Source organism: Macaca nemestrina, chromosome 18, assembly GCF_043159975.1.
Source record: "Macaca nemestrina isolate mMacNem1 chromosome 18, mMacNem.hap1, whole genome shotgun sequence".
NCBI classification, from domain to species: Eukaryota; Metazoa; Chordata; class Mammalia; order Primates; family Cercopithecidae; genus Macaca; species Macaca nemestrina.
The window spans coordinates 80,554,004-80,578,847 of record NC_092142.1 but is presented as its reverse complement, the minus strand read 5'-3'; the positions used below and the strand labels follow the sequence as shown (position 1 = coordinate 80,578,847).

Here is a 24,844-nt window from a genome sequence, read left to right as displayed (position 1 = left end):
ACTAGCTCCAGACACCTGGCTGAGGGCGCTTACGGGGTTCAGACCACAGCCATCCTTTATGACAGTGAAAAGGTGGCCCTGTATCAAAGGCCCTTGCACGTTAGGCACAGTGCCAAGCCCTTCATGTGGATGAGAGCATCTCATCCTCCGTCCTATGAAATGGGTACTCATCTCAGATCCAATTTACAGAAAACAACTGGGCACAGAGAGGCCTAGCAACTTGTCCAAGGTCACTCAGCTACTGAGCGCAGGACAAGGTCCTTCCGACCCCACAACACGCACTCTTAATCTACACAGTCACATACTTGCCAAAAAGTCTCTACCAACCCAGGTTTAGGACACATTTACGTGCAGGGGCATAAGCTTCACCATTGGGCAGACCCGGGTGAGGGTCCTGGCCTAACACTTATCTGAATGGCCCCGTGTAAGCTACTTAACCTCTCGGCACCCCTGGTTACTCCTCTATAGTATTTTAATACTTACCTTGCAGGGTCCTTGCGAGAAACTGGGGAGGTTTAAGGGTCATCAAACTAACCACTGCAGAGTATGCATGAGTGGATGCTGGGTCAGGCAGCCTGGGCTGGAGTCCCAGCTCTGTCCCTCATGAAATGTCAGCTCTCTTCAGTAACGTAGGGTGAGTAATGCTGACTCCTTGCCTGACACAGTAGCTTCAAAGCACATGGAAACTTCTTCCATTTTCCTACTTTAAATATCTTTATTCCTCCATCCTAGCACTTAGGGGTCAGCTGCCTTTGAGATTTTTACTTTGAAGCACCCTCAGCCAGGTGTCTGGAGCTAGGTGTGGTGGCTCAAGCCTATAATCCCAGCACTTTGGGAGGCCAAGGTGAGAGGATCGCTTGAGCCCAGGAGTATGAGACCAACCTGGGCAACACAGTGAGACCCCATTGGTAATTAAAAAAAAAAAAAAAAAAAGCCCAAGGAGGGATGTGAAGGCCAACAGGCATGCGGTCACCTGAAGCACATCTGAGAGGGGAAAAAAATCTTGCCCAAGGCAGGCAACATGGCACGTCTGCTGCCCTCATCACTGCCCTGATTTAAAAAGGGTGTGGTGGTGGTCGAGCCTGGTGGGGCTGAAGTGGTGGCCAAGTTGGTCTCAAAAGCACTTGGCAACTCTAAGGTGGAGCTTCTAGCTCCATTACAAACTTGCCATGTGAGTTGAGTAGGTCACTCAGTATCACTGGGCCTCAGTTTCCTCATCTGCAAAGTGAAGACAGAAAGGACCACCTTTCAGAGAGAATGAGTTTTAAAAGAGAAGCTGTCTCACTTTGGGAGGCCAAGGCAGATGGATCATTTGAGGTCAGGAGTTCAAGACCAGCCTGGTCAACATGGTGAAACCTTGTCGCTACTAAAAATACAAAAAATTAGCTGGGTATGGTGGCACACGCCTGTAATCTCAGCTACTTGGGAGGCTGTGGCAGAAGAACTGCTTGAACCCAGGAGGCGGAGGGTGCAGTGAGCTGTCACACCACCGCACTCTAGCTTGGGTGGCACCCAGCACCTGCCCGGCTTACTACAGGTGAGCAGGGACTCCTTCTCCAGATGAGAAGTCTGCAGTTAGGGCTGGACATCTGGCACCCGGCCTCAGAATTCCAGCCACTCTGTGATTCATTTCCCAGCCTGGGTTTTCACTCCTCTTGGAACGATGCTGGTCTCCCAAGTGAGGATACCACCTCTGACCTCTGTCTCTCTGCCTGAGACTGTCACTGCCACCTACTTTCTACCTCCCACGCTGCCTCCTCCCAGAATGAGGGGCCTTCTCTACTCCGCAGACACAGAGGGCTGGTGACAGGCTCCTGTCCCAGGGCAGTGGCCAGAGAGGGGAGGGCTCCAGGAAGCCGGGCACTTGCATGGGAGCTTGATGGGGGTGACTCAGGAACCGGGGGTGCCACTGTCAGGGGAGGGGGACAGAAGCATCACTCTGGTGGCCGTGCACAGTTTAAATCAGGAGTCATCAACTCCAGTGTTCCCAGAGGGCCAGGCGAGCAAATAAACGAGAGCAGTATTAATATTTGTAAAGCACCTAGAATAGCATCTGAAACAGAGACAACAGAAAGAAGCACATTTCCGAAGCGCCTTCTGCCTAACCAGCAGCGGGACAGACTCGCTGATGAGTTTTATTGTTCACTGCCTGTCTCCCCTGCCGGGACACAAGCTCCAGGGGGGTAGGGGCTTGTCTTTGCTTGAATTCCCAGATGGTGCCTGGCACAAAGTACACATTCAACATGCGGGGAGGCCAGCAAAGCAGATGGCACAGGAAGCCCAGCCGACAGGTAGCACCAGGTAGCGCCAGCTGCAAACCGCGGCTGGATTTTCTGATTGTTTTTAAAGAGAACCTGGAAATTCTCAGTGTATTGTGAAATATCCTAATTTTTAAAATGGTGTTTAAATTAAACAAAGCACATCTACAGGCTTTGCGGGGTGACGAGGGCAGAAAGCTAAGTCCCCCTGGACCCGTGAAGCTCATGTGGGCCACTGCTGGGGGAAGAGAGAGATGGAGCTGGGACTACCGGCCCCCACTGTACGGGGCAACACCTCCTCTTCCGTGCTACAATCCCCAGACAGCACAGCTGGAAGCAGCTGGGGCAAGCCTCCCTCACCAACTCCCACACATGGCTGGGTGGGCAACTGCTCACCTCCCTCGGCAGCAGCGTGACAACACAGCCCACATGGAGCTCTGCCTGCGCGTGCTGCTTGGCGGGGAGCCGGTGATCGGCGGTGATCGGCGGAGGGAAAGGCAAACAACGTAAAGGGGTCTGGAGGGAGGGGTTTACCTCTGAGAGCAGTTTCGAGACGATTTCCAGTGGGGCCTGGTTGATGGAGTCGTCCTGCAGGGGGGATGTCAGGGCCATGTCCACCAGGGTCCGGATCTCTTTCAACACAACTTCCCAGCGGCTTGGGTTACTCAGCACTTTCTTATATTTGTAAATCTTTTTCTGGTTGAAAGAGATAAAGAGACAGCAACATGTTACTCATGTCAGGAGGGCAGAAGATGGAAGACAATCAAAGAATCAGATGGGTTAGGGTGAAAAGGCCCTGAGAAACTGCCAACCTGGCCCGGTCCCCGTTTATAAGGAAACTGACACCCCGAGAGAGGAAGGGTCTCGTTCAAAGCCACAGGGTGCGTTTGCAGCCAGGCCTCCTGACACCAGAGACCCATTTCCCACACAGGCTCACTTCAGCCCGATGATAATCCTTGATAGATGACCTTTTTCTCTTTTCCTGTTTTTTGTTTTTGTTTTTGCCAAAAAGATGAGGAAACCGAGGTACACAAGAGGTTAGAAAATCTGCCCAAGACTCTAGAGTTAGCAGAGCTGAGACAGAAACATGTGTCCTGACTCTCAAGCCAGTACCCTCACCACCATACTATACTGTCTCCACACAGTTTCCAGTGACTTCAAGAACAAAATGGGGAGATTTCTCTTTTAGATCATATCTTTTGCCAAACTCATTCCCCAAGGATTCAAGTGCAGTAACAGTGGGAATGGTCAGTCCACAAAGGGGCTTTCTCTGAGTTGAAGGCACTGTTTCCGCCTACGCCATTCCCAAGAGGTTGCCTGAAGACAGGTAGTCAGCTAGGAAACATGACAGACAGGATTAAGGCTGGGAATTAAACTCCAGCCAGGTAGGGACTAAACCCAGAATGCTCCCCTGGAAACCCGGCGCTGCCCTCCGCATCCACCTGGCGAGGAAGACCTGGAAACCCGGCGCTGCCCTCGGCATCCACCTGGTGAGGAAGAGAAGAGTGCTCTCACCTTCGCTTGGGCTCTGTGTCGAAGCCAGAGAGTGGTTGGGGCAGGGGCTGCCGCCTCCCTGGATTTGAGGCAGGGTTAGTTCCGCCTCTCTGACATCATGGAAACGGAGGCCCTCGGAAGGCGGAGGTCTGGGCCAAGCGCTCCCTCCACCCCCGCCCTGGCTCCTGCCTTTGCAGCTGCCTGCCCCACTGCACCCGGCCTGCCTGAGAGACTTTCTAACTGGATGAACTCCTTCGTTAAGTGCTCTGCTCCTTAGAGAGAGCCTAATTTTAGTATCACCGTGCCAGCAGCCAGCTGGGGTGACATGTCACAATCTCTGAGCCAAAGTCAGAAAGAGGAGGGGGGAGAGGAGGGTCCCTTGCTGACCGCTAAGGCTCAAACAGAAACCTACAAGCTGCCAGAGCCTCCCTGACCGCTTAGTTTCTGAGCTAGGAATTATCAAGTGGTCTTGGGATGCACTGCTATCGAGGAAATATTTGGGGGACACATTCCATGCCAAGTTGAACAGTTACTTCTGTCGGTGAGGCACAGTGGTGGGACGGGAGGTGGACCTGAGTTGGAAAGATCTGGTTCTTCCTAGAAAACTTTCACCTTCTGAGCGTCAGGGTCCTGTTCTGTAAGTCAGGCTCGAAAATACCTGTATCTCTTTCAATCTGTAACCCTTACCCATCCTAGACCCATGTGGTCCACTCTATGGAGTCACATTCAAAAGTAAAGTCCAGCCAAAACAGCCAAGAGTAACAAAAAGGAACGCTGAGACTGCATCTGTCTCTTGAAAAACTGAAGGAGATGAAGTGTAAAACCTAGGCCAATACGGCATCCCATCTTCCTCCTCTCCATTATTTTCCCACACCCCATGATTTTCTGGGGCCTCTGATACACTCATTGCCACTAGTGTTGCCCCCATGAACTCACACCAAGGGCGGTTTTCAGTACCCCCCCATCACCCCAAGTCTTTCCTGTCATCTCTCCCTTCTCCTCTCTCTGCTCCTTTCTCCTTCTCTCTAGTTCTTTCATCTACCCACCTGCCTACCTTTTTCTCCTCCTTCCAGCACCCTGGTCTTACTGTTCTTTGCCCATTCACCCATTCCACATCAAGAATCAGAAAGAGATCAGCTCTTCTCATAGGCCCAGGAGGGCAAAGGAGGCCAAGGCAGCCCAGCATTCCCCAGGCAGCAGGAGGGGAAAGACCAGAAACATTCCCTTGCCAGCCACTGGAGACCCTAAAAGTACGGGAAGAAACATGACAAGCTGTCGGGGGTGAGCGTACAGTGAAGAGTAAACATGCTGTTGATATTGATGATGGCTGAACTTCATTAATGACAAGACGTACCCAGTCCACTGAGGTGTCTCTGGAACCATAACCAGCCTCCTTCCTAGTTACTGTCAACTGAAGGCGCCCTGTCCTAGTGCTGTGAGCAGGACGTGCTGCCTGAGCAGCACAACGAAATCTGTGCAAAACACAACATGTCTGAAGCAAGAACCCTGCCCGTTCCAGAGGATGAATGCTCCTTTGAGCCTTAGAGTCTGTGGTTTCAGTGTGTACCCAGAGAATTGTTTAATTTTTAAAAGACCATGAAATGATCACACAAAATCCACCATATATCAAGCCCCAAAGCAAACCACAGTGATCCACACCCGTGTCTTCCCACAGCAGACTGCAGATTTGCATGGAGTCTGGGCTCTAAGTGGACTCTTCTGATCAGCTGCACATTATTTACTTTTGAAAGATGAATGACTTCATTCTTTTGGTAAAGATGCATGCTCATTGCAAAAACTCTAAACCATACTGAAAAGCACAAAGAAGAGGATAAGTTTTAAAAGACCTCAAAAATCCCACAACCCAGAAATAGCCACCATTAATATTTGGTGAACATCATTCCAGCGAAGTCTCATTTAAACTTTGCAAAATACAACCAGCCCTGAGGTGGGTGGCTGTGAGTACAACCTCCTGTTCTCCACACACAGACGCCACTCAAGATGCAGAGGCGACCAGTCTGAGGCATAGCAGGGCCCAGTGGGCAATGCTGGCACCAACGCAGCTTCAGAGACGAGCCCTCGGGGTCGGTGCACCCAGCCTCAGCTCATCCACAGCTCCCCTTCTTCGAGCGGGGAGGACAACAGCTTTCCCGGGAGGGCCCAAGCCCTTGTTTCACAGGCATCCATGGGAGAGTCTGCAGAGGCTGTATTCAGAGCCAGAAGGTCCCAGGGCTTGTACCAAGGGCTAACATTTCATGAGGACATACCATGTGCCAGGCACAGTGCTAGCTCTTATGAGCTTTATCTCACTCAATCCTCACAGTATCCCATGAGCTGGGGCTTGTCATAGGGAAGACCCTGAGACAAGGGACTGAGTGCAAATGGCTTACTGATTTGAGAAGGAATGGCAGGAAATACTGGTGGGGTGAGTGGGGAAGTGAGACGGGTAAGAGAAGATGGTCAATAAACGGGGCACTGTCAAACACATGATATGGGCAAGGAGGGCTCACTCCTGCTAGGGGCTCTAGGGGACAGTGCAGATCACACTCAGAGCTGACGGCCCTAAAGAGTGAGGGAGCCGGCCATTTGTCCATCAGTTCCCTAAACTCTTCAGGGACATATATATATATATATATATATATATTTTTTTTTTTTTTTTTTTCTGAGACAGTCTTGCTCTGTCACTCAGGCTGGAGTGTAGTGGTGAGATCTCGGCTCACTGAAATCTCCACCTCCCGGGTTCAAGTGATTCTCCTGCCTCAGCCTCCCAAGTAACTGGGATTACAGGTGTGCACCACCATGACCAGCTAATTTTTGTATTTTTAGTAGAGATGGGGTTCACCATGTTGGCCAGGCTGGTCTTGAACTCCTGATCTCGTGACCCGCCCACCTCGGCCTCCCAAAGTGGTGGGATTACAGGCGAGAGCCACCACACCAGGCCAACTCTTCAGGCCTTCTGACTGCCCTGTGCCCAGGCCAGAGTGATCCCAGAGCCAGCAAAAAGCATGCGCTCGCGCAGGGTCCCAGGTGTTCATGGTGAGCAGCCTGCAGCCCTCACGTGATGCTGAGGGGGTGGCCAGCTGCAGCTTTTGCCAGAGGACTGTTGGTTTCTCTGTGCACAGAAGCCTATCATGGCCCCGAGAGGTCAAGCAACTTGCCCAGAGTCAAGCAGCTAGAAAGGGACAATCCAGGAGTGAAAACTGGCTCTGGCCACTGCAAAGCTCTTTCCATCACATCAGTGAGGGCCAGCGGGGTTAGGCGGAGAGGATATCAGACTTGCCAAGAGATCCTGAAGGAGGTGTCAAGAATGCTTGGTGGCATAGGGACAAGATCCAGAAACAAGCCCAAGAGGCTCTGAGAGTGGAGGCCAGGTAACCAGAAGGTGGTGGAAGTGGCAGGGAGAGGGTGGGCTACAGCGTTGTGGGTGCGGGCTGCAGGCAGGCCCCTGTTCCTAGAAGAGGCTCTGAGCCCCAGGTCAGGGTGGTCACAGGGATGAGGGAGACTTGTCCAGGATCCCTAGGTGACAAATTAGCACGCCTCATCCCAGGAACTCTGATGAGCTCATCAGGTGATGAATCATGGTGGAGCTGGGACAGGGACGCCTCCGGAATCCCCGCTCCAGGCTCCCTGGAGGCTGGCCCTCGGCTTTGCAATATGGTCTTCCTGCTGAGTGCACTTTGCCAGGTGGGGTGGGTGGCCTGGTGGTTTGTCTAGCATGGACCCCACAGGCCACTGGATTCCTCTGAAGTGGGAAGTACACAGGGGCCTTGGAACTGTTCTGTGGCTGGGCACGTGACCTGGTGTTTTCACTGAAAGGGGCTGACTTTAGAGCAGGGTTGGTGAACTACAGTATGTGGGTGAAACCCAGCCCCCTGCCTGTTTTTGTTCGATGAAACCAAGAATGCTCTCATAAACTGTAGGAGTTATGACGGAAAATAAACACAGAATATGCAACAGAAATCGAATGTGGCCCACAAAGCTCCAAATATTTGCTATCTGGCCCTTTACAGAAAAAAGTTTGCCAAGCTCTGGCTTTAAAAGTCAAACTCCAGCCTAGGAGTAAGCATGCAAAAAAAGACTCAACGTCATTAGGCCTCAGGAAAACGCAAGCTAAAACCATGAAGAGATACCACTTCGCCTTACGAGGACGGCTATAATAGAAAAAGACAGACAATGCCAAGTGTTGGCAAAGGTGTGGAGAAACTGGGAATCTTGTGTGTTGCTGGTGGGAAGGTAAACTGGTACAGCCACCGTGGAAAATCATTTGAAAGTGTCTTAAAACATTATACATAAATTTATCATATGACCCAGCACTTTTGTTCCTAGAAACCTACCCAAGAGAAAGAGAAACAAACTCCAAAGACATGCCCAAGAATGTCCATAGCAGCATTCTTAACAGAAACAACTTAAATTCATCAACTGATGAATGGATAAACAAAATGGGGTTTAGCCATTCAACCAAACAGTATTTGGCAATAAAAAGAATTGAATTACCCATATGCTACAAGATGGATGCACCTCATAACCACTACGCTAAGGGAAAGAAACCAGACACAAAAGACATATTGTATGATTTCTCTTATGTGAAATGTCTAGAAAAGGTAATTTTATAGAGACAGAAAGTGGAACATTCATTGCCTGGGGCACGGAACGGGAATGAGACTGCAAACAAGCATGAGGGCATCTTTTAAGATGGTGGAAATGTTCTAAAACTTAATTGTGGTGACAGTTGTACAACTTTAATAAATTTACTAAAATCACTGAAGTGTATACTCACAGTGGGTGAATTTTATGGTATGTAGATTCTATTTCAATAGAGCCTTTTAAAAAAAAATGCTATCCTAGGGAGGCAGTCATCAGATAAAACCAATGGTAGTATGGCTCAGTGGCAAAGAGTATAAGCTTCATGAGCAGTCTCCATATCAAATCTAAGCTCTACTTCATCCACCCACCCATCCATCATCCACCCACCCACCTACCGTTCACCCACACATCCATCCATCTGCCCAACCACCCATCCATCCATTCAGCCATCTATCTACCCACCCATCCATCCACTCACCATTCATCCATCCATCCATCTATCCATCCATCCATCCATCCAACCACCCACCCACCCACCCATGCACCCACCCACTAATCCATCCACTCATTCATTCATCCATCTACTTATCCATGCAACCATTCACCTACCCACCCAACGATCCACCCACCCAACTATCCACCCGCCCACCCATCCATCCTTCACCCACCTCACCATCCATTCATCACCCACCTCACCATCCATTCATCACCCATCTACCATCCATACTTCCATCACTCACTCATCCATCTATTCACCATTCCATCCAATCATCCATGAAGATCTACTATGATGTGCCAAGAACTATGTTAAGTACTAAGGATAACCGTGGTGAAGAAAGCAGACAAGCCCCAGTGCTCATGAAACTTAGAGTCTATTACTTGCATCAGTTTCCTTGTCTGCAAATCAGCGTAAGAATAACTACTGTCAAAGGCTTGCTGTGACTATTCCATGAGATAATATATAAAACACTTAGCTCAGTTCCTGGCTAAACAGCAGCTCTGATTGTTATCACCTACCAAGTTCTGTAAAGGAGTAGTCCGGGGAGGCAGAACTCAGGAGGACTCCCCACATCCGAGCCCAAGCCCCACCAGCCAGCAACAAGCAGAGACAGCAGGCAGAGCCTCCTGCTTTCCGTCTGGCAGAGTCAGCCACTCCAGCGCTGTCCTCACCCTCTCTGCTTGTCAAGGAAGGGACGTTACCTGGGCAACACTTGCCATCACTGTGGCAACTGTTCTCCCGGCAGAGGCAAGCACATACGCCAGGGCTCTCAGGCCAGGGAAAGCAGAGCCTGTTGCTCCTCCACGGGAGACAAGTCGTCAGCAGGAATGTGCCCCTTGCCAGGAGAGGAGTGACTAAGAATGCACTGGAAGCACGTCGCGCCAGCCAGGGGCTGCTGCTCTGCTGCTCTGCTGCTTGCCGCAGCCTCTGGGGCTCGCACGCATACACACACAAGCACGCATGCTCCCCACCACCTGTCGTGAAGGGAGGACGCTGCATGGGCGCACCCATGGAACTGCAGAGTGGAGGAGGACCCCACAGGGAAATATGAACCAGGGAGGAGCCAGCCCGGTTTTGAAAACTTTTTCCAGTGCAGGTCCTAGAGCTGAGCTGCCTAGTTCAGAAGCTGCAAGCCCCAGGTGGCTGCTCACACTGAACTTCATTAAAATGAAATACAACCACAAATCCAGCACCTCAATCGCATCGTAACATTACTCGATAATACTCATAACTGGACTCGGTAGCCAGCTGTGTCTAGTGGTGACTGTAATGGCGCAGATAGAGAACATTTTCATTGTTGCAGAATGCTCTGTTGGGCGGTGCTATCCTAAAGCCTTGGTGTCCCTGTCACCACGCCCCCCGGGGGGGCCCAGGAGCATGCGTGTTTGCCTCTTCCCATCATTGCTGAGGTCTAGTATGTGTGTGGCACTGCATTCGGCCAGAGGAAAGGGCCCCTGCCTACCTCCTCCCATGGGAGACACCCCTCTCCAAGCCCCCATCTCACTGGGACCCCACCTTGGAATTTTCTCAAAAGGTCTACCAATGTGCAATGTCCCCAATTGTGCCTTGCACACCCAGGGAGAATGACTGGCTGGTTATCTTCTCTGGCTTCCCTGATTCAAGACTCGCTATGGCTGCAGATGCTAAGCGTGTAGGAAATAATTTGCTATCTCCAGCAAGCCATGGCTTCCGGGAGGACTGGACACTTGCGAGGTAGCATTTTTGGCCTTCTCGAGTCCTCCAGAATAGCTTCCCTTCAATCCTGTGAGCATCAGAGACTGTCAGGTTACCTTCAGATATAATGCAGGCCTCATAAGTGTTACCCCCAAACTGCCCTTCTGGCCGCCAAGTCTTCACCATCACCTAAAACCAGCTCATAACCTCTCAGCTCCCTGCTGGTGCACCCCCCACAGAGACACCCTGGGTCAAACACAGCGCCCTGGCCTTACTCCCCATGCCTGCTAGCCCACACAATCCATGTCGCTAAATCAGCCTCGGCGCTTTGGCCACAATTTCCCAGGGAAGGAGGCAGCACTGTCCCAATTACCTGTGCACATTTCCAGTGAAACACATGGGCGCCAGGACCATGATGACTGGAGGGCATCTGTGATCTAATTGTGGAGTATAAAATGACAAGAAGATATTCCACTTCACTAGAAAGTGACACCCCCAAAATCTCATTCTTAAAGAAATACTGTAAATGCGTGTTTTGTTTGTTTTTGTTATAGGTCAGAGCTTTAGGGTCAACGGTGCTTCTGGGATTAGATTGAATACTATTTTTTTCCTCTCCGATTGGGATTCTTTTCTTGCCCCAGGCTTGGTAGGGACAACCCCAGTGCCCCTGGGAATCACACAGGGGCTTCACCAGTCACAGCCCATCACTCTGGCCTGAGAAACCAGGCTCTTTGAGGGACCAGGGGACTGCCATCACTATACACACATACATATAGATTTACTTCACTGAGGAAAAATTCACACACCATAAAATTAACCATTTACTTTATTTATTTTTTATTTATTTACTTTTTGAGATGGAATCTTGCTCTGTCACCCAGGCAGTGGCACGATCTCGGCTCACTGCCACCTCTGCCTCCTGGGTTCAAGTGATTCTCCTGCCTCAGCCTCCGGAGTAGCTGGGACTACAGGCGCCTGCCACCACACCCGGCTAATTTTTGTATTTTTAGTAGACGTGGGGTTTCACACCATGTTGGCCAGGCTGGTCTTGAACTCCTGACCTCAGATGATCCGCCACCTTGGCCTCCTAAAGTGCTGGGATCACAGGCATGAGCCACTGCACCCGGCCACCATTAACCCTTTTACAGTGAACAGTTGAGTGGCATTTAGCACAGTGTTGTGTAACCACCACCACTATTTCCAAACCTTTTCCATCACTTCCAAGGAAACCTTTTTAAGCTGTTACTTCCTATTATACTCTCCCCCATCCCCTGGGCAACCACCAATCCGCTTTCTGTCCCTGGATTCCCCTATTCCGAACATTGCATATATATGGAATCATACACTATGTGTCCTTTTGTGACCACGATGAGGCCTGGGAATCTGCATTAAGCAGCTTCCAGGTGAGACAGATGTCCCTGAGCCCTCTAAGCAGCAAGGTTCTCACCCATATGCCCCACTTCCTCTCCTCTACAAGGTGGACGTGTTACAGAGGAGAGGAGGGGTTCACACCTTGCGCACGTCACACAGCTGGTGGTGTGGGTGGAACCATGTCTGCCAAAACTGTTGTGGGTTAAAATGTGTCTTCCACTGCATATAAATCATACACGATGTGGCCTTTTGTCCACTTAGCATAACATCCTCAAGGTTCATCCGGCTGTGGCAGCTGTCAGGGCTTCACCCCTTTCCATGACTAACGGTCCACTGCATGGAGATGCTACAATTTATTTCTCTTCCTTCTTCTCTCTGTCTCTCTCTGTCTCTCTGTCTCTCTCTCTCTCTCTCTCTTTCTTTCTTTGTTTCTTGAGATGGAGTCTCGCTCTGTCACCCAGGCTGGAGTGCAGTGGCGCAATCTCAACTCACTGCAAACTGTGCCTCCCAGGCTCAAGCAATTCTCCTGCCTCAGCCTCCCGAGTAGCTGGGACTACAGGCACCTGCCACCACTCCTGGCTAATTTTTACATTTTTAGTAAAGACGGGGTTTCGCCACATTGGCCAGGCTGGTCTCGAACTCCTGACCTCAGGTGAGCCACCGTGCCCGGCGGATATACTGCAATTTCTTTGTCTGTTAATCCGCTGATGAACTCTTGGGTTGTCTCCACCGTAGGCTATCACGAAGAGTGCTGCTATGCACATATATTGTTGCTTTTTGCCCTGCCCCTGTGCCTCAACTGCACTGAATCAGTTTAAGTTTTGCCACAGGACAGCACAGCGTGTAAGGGGTCTTTTAGGGGACCCCGATTTACCCCACACAATTACTGAACTCTGTTACCTGCTGGTCCAACTAATTTACAGATGAATTAATCAATGCTTACCTTTCAGGACTCATGTTTTCAAGGTGGGTGGAGGGACGCCTACTCTGAGTGGGGCACTGTCTCTATGGAGGGGCGGGGAGTGGGGGAAATGATACAGAGATAAGACAAACCAGCCCCTGCACACTCCCCGTCTGGCTGAAGGGTGAGGCAGGGCACAGAACATTCTAACAAAACTACTCATTACAGTCATAATGGCTACTATGTATCCAGTGCTGACATTTTCCAAGAACCACCACCATACATACTGGGTTGTGATGAACGACAAGTGACGAGACAGCGGAAAAGCCATCGCTTCTGGAGGGCACTCCATAGGCCAGGTCCTGTGCTAAGCACTTTGTATAAATACATTTTAAATCATCCCAGCCACTCAATGAGGTGAGTGGTATAATGTAAGTCCCATTTTACAGATGAGAACATCGAGGCTGAGAGAGGTAAGTCATGCATTTACTAAGAGCCAGGCAGAATTGGGATCCAGGTCTAGCTCTGGATCCTGAGCACCTGACCATCATGCTACTCTGAGAGGCAAATCTGAGCACTTTCTAGGCCTTGATCAATGCTTCTGCTGCCTTTAAATCGGAGAGTTGAGCCTCACCTCCTCGGCTTCCCAGCGGCAGTTGCAGGCTGGTGCAGCTGGGTGCCAAGTGGACACCTGCCTGAAAAGCTGGCTCCTGGGGAGATGGGCAATTTGTTTGCAAGAGGGGAAAACGCCTGGGCACTCAGCCCCAAGTGCCCACCGGTGGTGGCCTCCGGTGGTCGATGCTGCTTCCAAGGAAACAAACAGTGGGAACTCAGGCAGGCGTCCTGCTCCACCGTCTCTGCGGCATCGGCTGGTTGCCTAGGTAACCACGTGCCTGGCTGTTGAGGAGATGAGCTGGCCTTGGTGCCAGGCTCCCAGCTGAGTACCACATCCTACCTGGCTCTTCAGGCCAGCTGCGCCGTGGGCAAAATCCAATCATCATGTGGATGTGTTTGAGCACATTAAAAAAAAAACTGTACGTAGCTGTTTTCCTCGCTGAGCTAGGAGCTCCTTAGGGGCAGGGATGACGTGTCACCTGTTCCTTCGATATGTTAGATGGTGACTGCAGCCACCCAGGGAAGGTGCTCTCGGTGTTTGTTGCAGGTAGAACGGGCAGTGGGGAGAATGAAAATTGGCACTGATGGCTAACATGCGTCAGGTGCTGCTTTAGGCCAGGCCCTGCACCAAATCCTTTCACCTACCCTGCAACTCTCAAACATTCATGTGGACAGGAATTGCCTACGGGTCTGGTTACCATGCAGATTCCAGCTCAGCAGAGCTGGGCAAGGCCTGGGAATCTGCATTCAAGCAGCTTCCAGGTGAGACAGATGTTTCTGAGCCCTCTAAGAAGCAAGGTTCTCACCTACATGCCTCATTTCACGGTGGACATGCTGCGGAGGAGAGGAGGGGCTCACACCTTGCCCAGGTCACACAGCTGGTGTTGTGGGTTGGACTGTGTCTGCCCAAAACATATGCCCAAGTCCTAAGCCCAGTATCTGTGACTATGACCTTCTTTGGAAATGGGGTCTTCGCAGATATAATCAAGTTAAGATGAGGTCACACTGGATTAGAGTTGGCCCTAAATCCAATGGCTGGCGTCGTTATAAAAAGGCCATGTGGACACACACAAACACACGCTCCAGAGAGACCTCCATGTATGGAGGCAGAGCCTGGATGCCAAGGCGCATCAAGGATTGCTGGACACCATCAGAAGCTGGGCGAGGCCAGGAAAAGACCCTCCCCTAGAGTCTCAGAAGCAACGTGGCCCTGCTGACACCTTGATTTTGGACATCTGGCCCCAGAATTGTATGAGAACAAATTTTTGTGGCTTTAAGCAACACAATTTATGAAAATTTGTCATAGCAGCTGTTGGAAGCCCAGACAGCTATAAGGAGCAAGCAAGGACTGACCCCAGGACGCCCGGTCCCAGTCACTCTGCCATCTTACTGCAGTGATTCGAGCTGAGCCATCCGGCACCTCATTTCACAGAGGGCAGCAGAGCCCTCTGCAACTGTGGTTGGGAAGGTGTGAGCTGTGTTTGGAATTGGTTGGGTTTTCTTTCCCTGGGGCATTGTGGGGGGCCTGACGTCTTCTGTTCTTGCTGTATCAGGGGACAGAAATGCTGACTTTTGCCCTAAGGCCTGCCCCCAGCCCATTACCCGATTGCATAAGCCCTGGCCCTGCCCTGTGTCAGAAACAGCACATCTGGGCACCTGCATCATCAGTGAGGTCAGAGGGAGCCACCTGGAGACCCAGGAGGCTACGGGAGGAACTTCCAAGAGAATTCAGGCAGGGACGTCAGCATGGGGCTCGCACAGGGTCCCTGGCAAGGAGGAGCTGTCGGGGAGGATTCCGGCCCCGAGCTGTCCTCTCACACAAAGTCACACATCAGCCGACACCAGCAGCCACCATCAGGCCAGCCAACAGCCCAGGGCTTCCTATATACTGGGCCCCGTGCTGATGTGTGCCCCAGATGACTCTGTCAGGCAGGGTTCTTGACCCTGGCTACACATTAAAACCACCCGAGGGGCTTAGAATTCCAAGAACGGAGTCCAACCCCAGGCCAGTCCCATCAGACTGGTGTTGGGTGTGGGTGGAACCTACGCATCAGGACTTTTTTGAGCGCCGGTATATTTAAAAGTACATTTGCACACCCATGTTCACAGCAGCGTCATTCACAACAGCCAAAAGGCAGAGGCAACCCAGGTCCACCAATAGATAAAGAGAGACATAAGGTGTGGTCTACCCATTCACTGCAGCATTATTCTGCCTTAAAAAGGAAGGAAATCCTGACGCACGCCACAGTCTGAATGAACCCTGGGACATGAGGCATTGAGATAAGGCAGCCACCAAAGGCCAAATCTTGTGTGATTCCATGCATATGGGGTCCCTAGAGTAGACAAATTCTTACGAGACAGAAAGCAGAATGGTGGATGCCAGGGGCTGGGGGAGGGGGTAATGGGGACAGAGTTTCCATCTGGGAAGAGGAGAAAGTTCTGGAGTCGGATGGTGGTGATGGCAGCACAGCAATGTGAATGAACCACTGAACTGCCACCTAATCATAGTTCAAATGATGCCTCATGCATATTTCACCGCACTAAACAAGAGAATATTTAAGATCTCCAGGTGATCTGAATGTGGCACAGCTAGGGGTCAACAGGTGGGACCCCCATGCTACAGACTCGAGGACCACAACACACAGAGGAAAAGGTAACCCACTCCAGGTCACAGCCGGCCCTGTAGGAACCAGGACTCTGGCTCAGGGTCACCCCCTGGTCCTGAGCTCTGGTCCTTGAAGGGACTGAGCCGCACACACAGGAACAATCCCGGACTTGCCCTTGGCATTCTGGAAAGGCTCTCTGGTCTGCACGTGGCCCTCACCCCAGCGGGGGCTGTTCCTCCAGGAAACCTGAGCGCAGTGGAAAAACAGCCTGCAAGGGTGGGCCAGTGTGGGGTGGGCCTGGCGAAGTGCATTTCCTCATGGACTAGAACAGACGCCCCTCTTTCAGAATTCTAAAACTCAGCACAGCCAGACCGCCCCTCCCGTCCTCCTGGGTTCCCTGCTCTGAGGCTGACCCGAGGCTGTGCAGGCAGGAGGCACCTCCCTCATTCCCACAGGAGGTTAAACCGGGGCAGGAGCCTCCCTCATTCCCACAGGAGGCTGAACCGGGGCAGGAGCTTCCCTCATTCCCACAGGAGGCTGAACCGGGGCAGGAGCACCCAGTTCAGCAGGTTTAAAGTTAAGATTCTGAACGGGCTATAGAAAGAGGGAAAGAGGGGAAAACATTCTCCGGTGCAGGCAGAAGCCACGGGTGTCCTCTCCAAGGAGGAGGGAGACGGGGGAGAGGAGGACAAGGGGAGGGATGAGAGGTGACAGAAGGGACAATAAGGAGAGTCACCTCGGGTGTGTTATGCTCTGGCTGTGATGAGGACAGGCCAGTTTCTCAGGGTTCCTTAATCAAATCCCAGGCACAGTCCCCTCGGAGAGTCCCGTGCCGGCGGGGGTGGGCCGAGAGCTGTGGGATTTTTTCCTGCCCGTGCATGTGTCAAGATGCTCTGGGGGGAGGGCTGTGCCCGGAGACACGTTCCCTAAGAGAGGGAAACTCCTGCCTGGGTCATGAGGTGACAGGTGGCCCCAAAGAAGTTATGTCCACAACAAACCCCTGCCATCTGTGAATGCCACATCCCAAGTTTGGGATCTTGAGATGGGCAGATCACGTTGGATTATCTGGTGGGTCCTGAATTCAGTGACAAGTGTCCCCAGAAAGGATACAAAGGACAGACAGAGGAGGCACAGGCCATGCGACCACACAGGCAGACACTGGAGTGAGGCGGCCACAAGCCAAGTCAAGTGCTCGGGTCTGAATGTTTGTATCTTCAAAAAATTCATTGTTGAAACCTAATCCCCACTGTGGGGGTGTTAGGACACGGGGCCTCAGGGAGGTGATTAGGTCATGAGGGTGCAGCCCTCACGAATGGGATCAGTGCCCTTAGAAAACAGGCCTGAGGGAGCTCCCTCGCCCCTCCCATGTGAGACACAGCGAGAAGGCACCCTCTGTGACGCAGGAAGCGAGCCCTCACCAATCTACCTTGATGGTGGACTTCCCGTCTTCCAGATCCGTGAGAAACGAATTTCTGTTGCTTGTAAGCCACCCAGTTTAGAGGGTATTTTGTTATAGCAGCCTGAACAGGCCTAGACACCAAGGAATCCCTGGAGCCACCAAAAGCTACAAGAGGTAAGACTTGGAAGGAACCCCCAGAGGGTGCATGGCCTTGTAGAACTGGAGAGAGAAGTGTGTGCTGTTTCATGGGAGCCCTGGGACACTGACCCCACCGGGAACACCATGGCAGGGAAATTCCAGGCTTCCTTGTCCACTCTGGCCTTTACCTCCACAATGGCCCAGCCCCAGCTGCTACCAAATGCCACCACCAGTGCCCCGGGGAGGGGCTGCACAGTCTCCCGCTCTGATCGCAGCTCTGCAGGGACACTGGCAGGTCCCAGCCCCATGCTCAGCATGCCAGCACTTACTCCCTCACCAGTCTCTGCTCACTCTACGACCTATAGGCCAGCTGCCTCCCCCACCAGCCTGCACACTCCTGGGAGCTCAGAGGCTCAAGCAAGGCGTGTTTTTGCTCGCAGACGTGTGCATCATCACAAATGGAGAGTCAGGCAGATCTACATTTAAATTTCTTTCCTGCTCCTTATGAGCTGTGCGGCCTTAGGCAAACTACATCACCTCTCTGAACCTTAGTTTCCTCATCTGTAAAATGGGGATAATAGTAGCATTTGCGTCCTGGAGCTGTTGGACGAATTAAATGTCACATTTCAGGCTTGATAAACGACACCTATTGAGTTCAGTAGGATAATGACTAAAGACAGTTAATGTCTTTAAAAAAATAAAGGTGACTAGCTGGGTGCAGTGGCTCACAACTGTAATCCCAGCACTTTGGGTGGCCGAGGCAGGCAGATCACCTGAGGTCAGCAGTTTGAGACCAGCCTGGCCAACATGATGAAACCCTGTCTCTACTAAAAATGCAAAAAAAATTAGCTGGGCATGGTGGCACGCACCTGTAATTGCAGCTACTTGGGAGGCTGAGGCAGAAGAATTGCTTGAACCCAGGAGGCAGAGGTTGCAGTGGGCCAAGATTGCGCCATTGCACTCCAGCCTGGGCAACAAGAGAGAAACTCCGTCTCAAAAAAAAAAAAAAAAAAAAAAAAAAAGGGTGACCAGAAACCCCCTCAATGTCCATCAAAAGAGAAGTGCTTACACTGTGGTCCCCACACTGCAACAACACACAGCAGTTAAAAAGAAGGAAGAAGGGTTACAAGATCTGCCATGGATTCCATTTGCACGACACGCTGTTAAGAACAGAAGCAAATACATACATAAATCTATGCTGACATGCACATATAGATGATCTAATTCACGGGGCTTCAGGGGGATAGGGGGTGGGGACCAAGTCCGGCTGGTGACAGCTGTCTTCTTTGGAGAAGGAAGTGGCTTGGGGAGGACCAACGGGTAGGGCTCAGCTTTATCTGCAATGTTTCAAATTATTGCAGGAAGCCATTCATGTGTTGTACATTCAATTAAAGAGAAATAAAGGAAAAAACTCTCCAAAGATTTCAGAAATTGGGATCATGGTAGTGGAATTATATGCTTCCCCAGAATTCTTAAATTGGTCAGAATCCCATATTCTTTTTTTTTTTTTGAGACAAAGTTTCACTCTGTCACCCAGGCTGGAATGCAGTGGCGCAATCTTGCCTCACTGCAACCTCCGCCCCCTGGGTTCAAGTGATTCTCATGCCTCAGCCTCCCTAGTAGCTGGGATTATAGGCGCCTGCCACCACGCCCAACTAATTTGTATTATTAGTAGAGATGGGGCTTCACCACATTGACCAGGCTGGTCTTGAACTCCTGACCTCAGGTGAGCCGCCTGCCTCAGCCTCCCAAAGTGCTGGGATTACAAGCATGAGCCACCACGCCCGGCCAGAATCCGATATTCTTAAAGAGAACTGGAAGGGATCTGAGATCTTACTACTTTTGACTTTTCAGTGGTCTAGTAGATGGATAATCTGATTTTTGAAATGCATGTTCTTTGAAAAATTCAGAATCATACAGAGGACAAGAACTAAAGCACGGAGAGCTCACGGCCCGCACACTTGTATCATGGTGCATGCGTGTGCACGCACAGACACCCACAACCCAGTTAAACACACACACACACACACACACACACACACACACACACACACACACACCCCCAGCCCAATGTAAAACTGCACGTAAGTTTCAGCTGCATCAGACATGCTGGCTTTCTTATTTTTAACCTCACCTCTGCCCTCCCTCCCGCCACCGCCTGAATCCATGCTAACTCCATGCTCACCATGTGAGCTCCAAAAATGTGAGACCATGTTATATATTGGGGTCCAGAAACCATTTTCCTAAGAGCCAGATAATAATAGTCTAGGCTCTGTGGGTCATGCCATCTCTGTTGCCGCCAGCGTAAAGCCACAGCAGGAATGGGCAGAGCTGTGTCCCCCTCCCCCAAAATGGGCAGAGCTGTCCCCGCCACCCCGAAAACCTCTTATTTATAAAAACAGGCGCTGGGCCAGACCATTTGTAGACCCTTGACGTCTATCATTTCATCTCTTTCTCCATGGTCACGTTTAATCAAATACAAATATATATTATCTATTTGTCTGGCAACAGACTTTCAATGGCAAAAACTGCAATGACTTTTGCACCAACCCAATACAGACAGGTTTTGTGGGGTCCTCATTTCATTTTACACAAATGGCATTGCACAATACTTATGTCTGCATCTGGCTTTTCCCTCCTCACACCTGGTGGGTGTTACTCCAGATCAATTTGTATCAATTTTCCCAGTCTGTGTGCTTTTCCCCACTTCAAGGGTCACTAAGCAGAGGTAGGATATACCTTTCAAAAAGTAAAATGAAGCCAACCAAATCCTTCCCCCTGACTCTGCTCTGTGTGCCGATCCTTCTCAGGGTCTTTCTGACACAGCCACCAGCTTGGCCTCCTGAACCTCAGTAACTGGCCCTCCCCTCTTGACCAAGGCCACCCAGAGGGAAAGAGGAATTTGCACCCAACATTAAAGACTACAGGGTGGGGGTGGGGAACACCTCTTATGAATCATTAATATAAGGTGGCATTTTCAGGGCATTGCAGAAAACAACCCTGATTAATTGCAACCCACAAAATAAATAAAAATTGCAAATACTGTACCAGAGCCTGCTCTTCCTCTGTGGTGTGAGGCGGGCAGCCCCAGGCGAGTCTCCTAACCCTTTTGAAATACAGTGAGGGGCGCGGTGGCTCAAGCCTGTAATCCCAGCACTTTGGGAGGCCGAGGCGGGCGGATCACAAGGTCAGGAGATCGAGACCACGGTGAAACCCCGTCTCTACTAAAAATACAAAAAAAAAAAAATTAGCCGGGCGCGGTTGTGGGCGCCTGTAGTCCCAGCTACTCGGGAGGCTGAGGCAGGAGAATGGCGTGAACCCGAGAGGCGGAGCTTGCAGTGAGCCGAGATCGCGCCACTGCACTCCAGCCTGGGCGACAGAGTGAGACTCCGTCTCAAAAAAAAAAAAAAAAAAAAAAAAAAAAAAAGAAATACAGTGAGGGACACCACAGGCTCTGTTTCCTTTGGGCCTGATAAAGGGAACTCTCTCTATCCCAAATAAGGATTTCCCTTGCCAGGCCTCAAGACGGTAGCATCTCCACAGGGGCCTCTGTTGTTTATTTTACTAAGAACTTTATCTAGTGCTTGCAGCACTTCAAAGGACATCTGATCTGTTCATGGCTTTGTTTGGAAGCCTCCATCCTTCCCGGCTGCCTCCTCTGGGTGGGAGTCACCGGCGCCTACTACAAAGGGCCTTAATTTATGAGAATCCTGGAGAAGGATCCTGTTCTTTAATAAATTAATGTTCAGTAAGTCTCTAATGTGAGTTTCAAGCCAGGTAATGCTGTCATGCTTGAATACAGGAGAAGGCGCACTTGTGCCTTCCCTGGGGAGGCGGCTCCTCAGACACTCATGCAGAGGACTCTACTCACCCACAGAAGCCCAACGTCCTAGGAGTGTGAGTTCGATGGTGTTCACCACAGTGAATTCTAAGTGTCCTGCACAAACGGAGGGGATTCTGGCAGAGTAACCCAAAAGCTATGGACACATTTAGTCATCCATGCTTGATCTCAGGCTGTGAGAAACCCAGTAAGAAGGTGAAATGGTTACAGAAGGAGGCTTCAGACTCTGGGTCTGAATTCCGGCTTGGATGCACGAGAAGGTTAATCTGAGAGTCAGACTCGTGTTCATACAATGGAGATATAAAACCCAGGGACACTGTGCAGCCTAAAGAAAATAATGAAGATAAAGCAGATGGAAAACAGTAGGCACTCAATAGAGATTTATTGTTCTTTCCCCTCTCTTCACACGACTGCAGTGGTTCTCAAACGCTGGAGTGCCTCACAGTCCCGCGGAGGATGTGCTAAAATAGTTTGCTGCTCTCATCCTGCCACCTCAGAGTTTGTGAAACTGAAGACTGGCATTTCTAGAGAGTTCCCAGGTGATGCAGATACTGCCGGTCTTGGGACTTCACTCTGAAAACCACTGAGCTACTGGTTCAAAATCCCCAGGTCTGCAGTGGCCAGGACACCTGGGATGATAAGGACCCTCTGGGATGGAAGACTGGTTGCAGACTTAAAGTCTCAAAAGTCAACAGACATGATGAATGGTCTGCCTGAGTCTGTTTCTGCACCCAGCCGGTGTCAGGCTGGCCCCTGATGTCTGGGGTGTGCTTTCTAAGGTCCCTGTACTCCTGGACAGAGGTCAGGTTCAGCCCAGTCTTCCAAATGGAATGGGCCAAGCCTGTGCCAGCTCCCGCTGGACACAAACCTCCTGGCCTTCTGCTGCCACGTGCCAGCAGGCTCCATTAGGAGTGACCTCAGTTTCTCCGAAAGGGGGTCTCTGTGCCTCTCAAGGGTTTCTGCAAAACAATCTGTTGGTTCTGAGAGTGCAGCAGGGTACTCCGGGGAGCAGAATGTGGGCAACAGCCCCCAGGGCCCTAGTTGTTCTGGCATCATCTCGCGGTCAATTAGCCTCTCTCCCAAACACCTTCCCTTCCAGACTTAGCCGGCTGTCCCACTGGGTATTTTCTGATCATCCCTCAGTGAAGCAAGGGCCTAATTCCTCTGTGGGGACAAGCTCTTTTTTGAGTCTCTGTTTGGCCTCATCTCTGAGCCAACAGGCCAGCAGGTGGGAGCCCTGGAGGCCAACAAAAGGACGGCAGGCCACCTCCCTCTTCCAGGGTGGACACCGTGTCCCACAAGTGCAGATTAGCAACCCAGCCCAGGGGCCTCCACTGCCCACCACTGGCGGCGAAAGAGACCCACTGCAGACGCCCGTGGAACAAAAGATCTTGCTCATCAAGACGCTACCTCCCATTTACGTTTTAAAAACTTGTCTTTAAAGGGCAAGAAAAAGAAAAACATAAAATTCTGCCTTAAAGGGCAAAAAACAAGTTCACCCACAAACCGTTTACATGAAAAACTTCCTTGTATGGCTCGATGACTCATCAGCCTCATCAAAGCCTGCGCTGCATGACACACGAACGCTCGGGTCCCCCCTTCCTTGCCCAGAAGAAACGATGACAACCCACAAACGCCACTTCTTCCTTGGCAGTTTGGGAAGCTGCTGTAGTGCGTCATTTCTGAGGCTCAGGAAAGACCTTTACACAGAAGGTGGGGGCGGGGGGGGTCTTGAATGTCCCAAAGCCCAAGGCTGGCCCTTATGTAGAGCGGAGGAAGCCCTGGCCAGGGACAGGAGAGTGCAAGGCAAGGCTGGGTGACCCAGGCACATGGTGCAAACCCCACACCTCCACTTCCCAGCTCTGCAGCCGGGGGCAGCTCACTCCACCCTGGTCCCTGGGGTGTGCTTCCGGGCTTCCGGGCTTCCGAGTTGGGGGGCAGTGAAGCCTGGGCAGCAAACCACCTTGTACTGCCTCTGGCCTGTGGATAGTAGATGCTCAATAAACCTCTCCTTCCCGTCAGAAACTCAGTCTCCCTTTGTGGATGACAGCATTTTCCTAAAGGATCTAAAGTTCCATCCACCTTAAACTCTGCCTGAAGGGAAGACTATGAAACTGGAAAAGAAAATGGCATGGATTTGTGTGCTACTGCAGGACACTGCTGCAACATATATTAAGGAGTATGGAATGGAACAGCGTGGATGATAAAATCTGTGTGGTGTTTACAAAGGAATATTCATAAGCACTTTCTGAGAAGCCCTGTGCAGCCGCTAACAGTGACTGCCTAGGGGAAAATGGACTTGAACGAGTGGAGGCCAACTTTTCATTTTATACCTTTCTATACTTTTCAGGAGTACCACCTATGCACGTGCATTTTATTTTTCTTAAATGTTCGCAGAGGATGTCTGGCAGGACAAGGAGCTGGCTGGAAAGGGGCGCGAGGAGATTTTCTGGGTGATAGAGATACAGGTGGTGGTTACTCAGGTGAATACAACAGTAGAACTACCTCACACTCAACAGTCAGGGCATTACATTTTGTTACATGTAGACAACAGCTTGATTTTTTAAAATGTAAAAGAGGTTAAGAGAGATTTATGGATAGTGGGAATTTTCTCAGTTCTCTTTGTCCTTTTTGGTATTCTAAAAAACTTAATAAATGCCAGTTTTTAAATGCCCTATGTCTTAGGGCTCTTGCACACTGCTGGTGCAAGTATACACTAGTGCAACCACTTTGCAAAACTGCAGGGCAGCGTCAATGAATGACAATTCAGTCCCCAAGCATATACTCAACAGGACCATGGACACACGCTCACCAAAAGATGTGCACTACAGCGTTTACAATGGCCTATTGGTAACAGCCCCAAGCTGGAAAGACCTACCCATAGAATGAACAAGTTAACAGAGTCTAAGCATACAACAGAACACCACCCAGCAAAGTGAATAGACAAATTGTTGCTACACACAACACAGATAAATCACAAGAAGCCAGTCTCAAAAGAGTTCAGAGTGTCTGAGTCCATTTAGATAAAGCTCAAGTATACGCAAAGCTCATCTACGCTGCTAGAAGTCAGGATAGCCGTGGCTGCCCATGGTGGGGAGGAGGGGCCGAGGTGAATGGCAACTCTTTTTGATTTGTACACTTTTCTAGATGTATTTTATCCTTCAATGAGAAGTTTATTTCAAAAACGACCTGTGTCTTTCAAAAACGACCTGTGTCTCTTCCAAAGACAACAGCTCCAGCTGGGCAAAGTGGCAGCTCTGTGGGCTCCAACGGAAGAGGACAAAAGACCCATCCTCCTGTCCCCTGGGTTCAATTCCCAGCCCTGCCTGTCTCTAGCTGTGTGATCCTGGACAGGCCTCTCTGCTTACTCAGCTCGTCCTTCAAGACAGGCTTAACCAAATTTTGAGAAGATTTCACAAGATAATACAAAGAAAAGCCCCCAGCAGAGCTCCTGACCCTAGTAG

General features: G+C 50.7%; 1 protein-coding gene across 3 annotated transcripts in view; it reads right to left on the bottom strand.

The window, feature by feature from the left end:
• CMI (c-Maf inducing protein) overlaps positions 1-24,844 on the bottom strand; it is a 267,857-nt gene that overhangs the window by 56,963 nt on the left and 186,050 nt on the right. For 2 of the 3 annotated variants that reach the window (XM_011757393.3, XM_011757395.2), the window contains one exon: positions 2,793-2,954. In XM_011757393.3, the coding sequence (XP_011755695.1) occupies positions 2,793-2,954 (162 nt within the window). Of the gene's footprint in view, positions 1-2,792; positions 2,955-3,773; positions 3,898-24,844 lie in introns of those variants that run through there. The other variant, XM_011757396.2, reaches the window with a different exon arrangement.